The sequence below is a fragment of the Triticum dicoccoides genome, unplaced genomic scaffold (assembly GCF_002162155.2).
Source record: "Triticum dicoccoides isolate Atlit2015 ecotype Zavitan unplaced genomic scaffold, WEW_v2.0 scaffold78851, whole genome shotgun sequence".
NCBI classification, from domain to species: domain Eukaryota; kingdom Viridiplantae; phylum Streptophyta; class Magnoliopsida; order Poales; family Poaceae; genus Triticum; species Triticum dicoccoides.
In genome coordinates this window covers 1-1128 of record NW_021300016.1, presented here as the reverse complement: position 1 = coordinate 1128, position 1128 = coordinate 1, and the positions used below count along the sequence as shown (strand labels likewise).

The window sequence follows — 1128 nt, the reverse complement described above, 5'->3', positions numbered from 1 at the left end:
TGTACCCCAAGTACCTCGACGTGTCCATCCGGCAGTTCGAGGGCCTCGAGGACGCCGGCGACGTGCTCGTCAACTCCTTCCGCGACCTCGAGCCGCAGGAGGCGGAGTACATGGCGTCGAGATGGCGCGCCAAGACGGTCGGCCCGACGCTGCCCTCCTTCTTCCTCGACGACGGCCGCCTGCCGTCGAACAAGGCCTACGGCGTCAACTTCTTCAGCAGCGACGCGCCGTGCATGGCATGGCTGGATCGGCAGCCTCCTATCTCAGTAGTCCTCGCGTCCTACGGGACGGTCTACAGCCTCGACGCCGGCGAGCTTGACGAGCTTGGAAATGGGCTCTGCGATTCCGGCAAGCCATTTCTCTGGGTCGTGAGATCCAGCGAGGTAGAAAAGATATCTGAAGAACTCCATGACAGATGCAAGGAAAATGGATTACTTGTGCCTTGGTGTCCCCAGCTTGATGTCCTGGCGCATAAAGCCATAGGTATGAAAATGGGGAGTTTCTTTATATACATGTGTGTAAATAAATATCCATTTCTTGAGGGACTAATTTGCCTTTTACCTTGCAGGTTGTTTCTTGACACACTGCGGATGGAGCTCAACGACAGAAGCAATTGTTGCCGGTGTGCCAATGGTGGCAATGCCAAGGTCGGCTGACCAGCCAACCACGGGAAAGTATGTGGAGAGTGCATGGGGGATCGGCGTGCGGATGCGGGCAGAGGTGAAAGGCTTGGTGAGGAGGGAGGAGGTGGAGAGATGCATCCGGAAGGTGATGGATAGGAAGGGAAAGGATGAGTACCGCAGCAATGCGACAAAGTGGATGAAGATGGCCAAAGAGGCAATGCAGGAAGGAGGGAGTTCGGATAAAAACATTGCTGAATTTGCAGCCAAGTATTTATCGACATAAATTTAGGCCTAATTATCCATAGCCACCCCATGGTTATATTGCGATTCATCGCATATTTCGTATGCACGTTTTGATTAAAGATTATTCTTCCTCTTCACTTTAGTATCACTCATTATGCTTTCAATCCTTTTGATGCTACATTATGAGTTATTAAAAACATTAATTTATAAATAAATGTATAAATCCACACATTTCAACTAGAAAAGATGATTTCTATTCTCC

The 1128-nt window shown here is 50.1% G+C and overlaps 1 protein-coding gene across 1 annotated transcript; it reads left to right on the top strand.

The window, feature by feature from the left end:
- The first annotated feature begins 8 nt into the window (after window positions 1–8).
- LOC119347889 (UDP-glycosyltransferase 79-like) lies at window positions 9–1003 on the top strand. The gene is made up of 2 exons (XM_037616371.1): window positions 9–483; window positions 569–1003. The coding sequence occupies exons 1-2, from the start codon at window positions 111–113 to the stop codon at window positions 904–906; spliced, it is 711 nt and encodes a 236-aa protein (XP_037472268.1). The 5' UTR covers window positions 9–110; the 3' UTR covers window positions 907–1003.
- Window positions 1004–1128: the final 125 nt, after the last annotated feature.

Bases quoted from the DNA above. Each gene is read 5' to 3' on its own strand.
- LOC119347889 (XM_037616371.1), top strand. From the start codon at position 111: ATGGCGTCGAGATGGCGCGCCAAGACGGTCGGCCCGACGCTGCCCTCC. The intron at 484-568 runs GTATGAAAATGG...TTTACCTTGCAG, and splicing joins CCTGGCGCATAAAGCCATAG to GTTGTTTCTTGACACACTGC.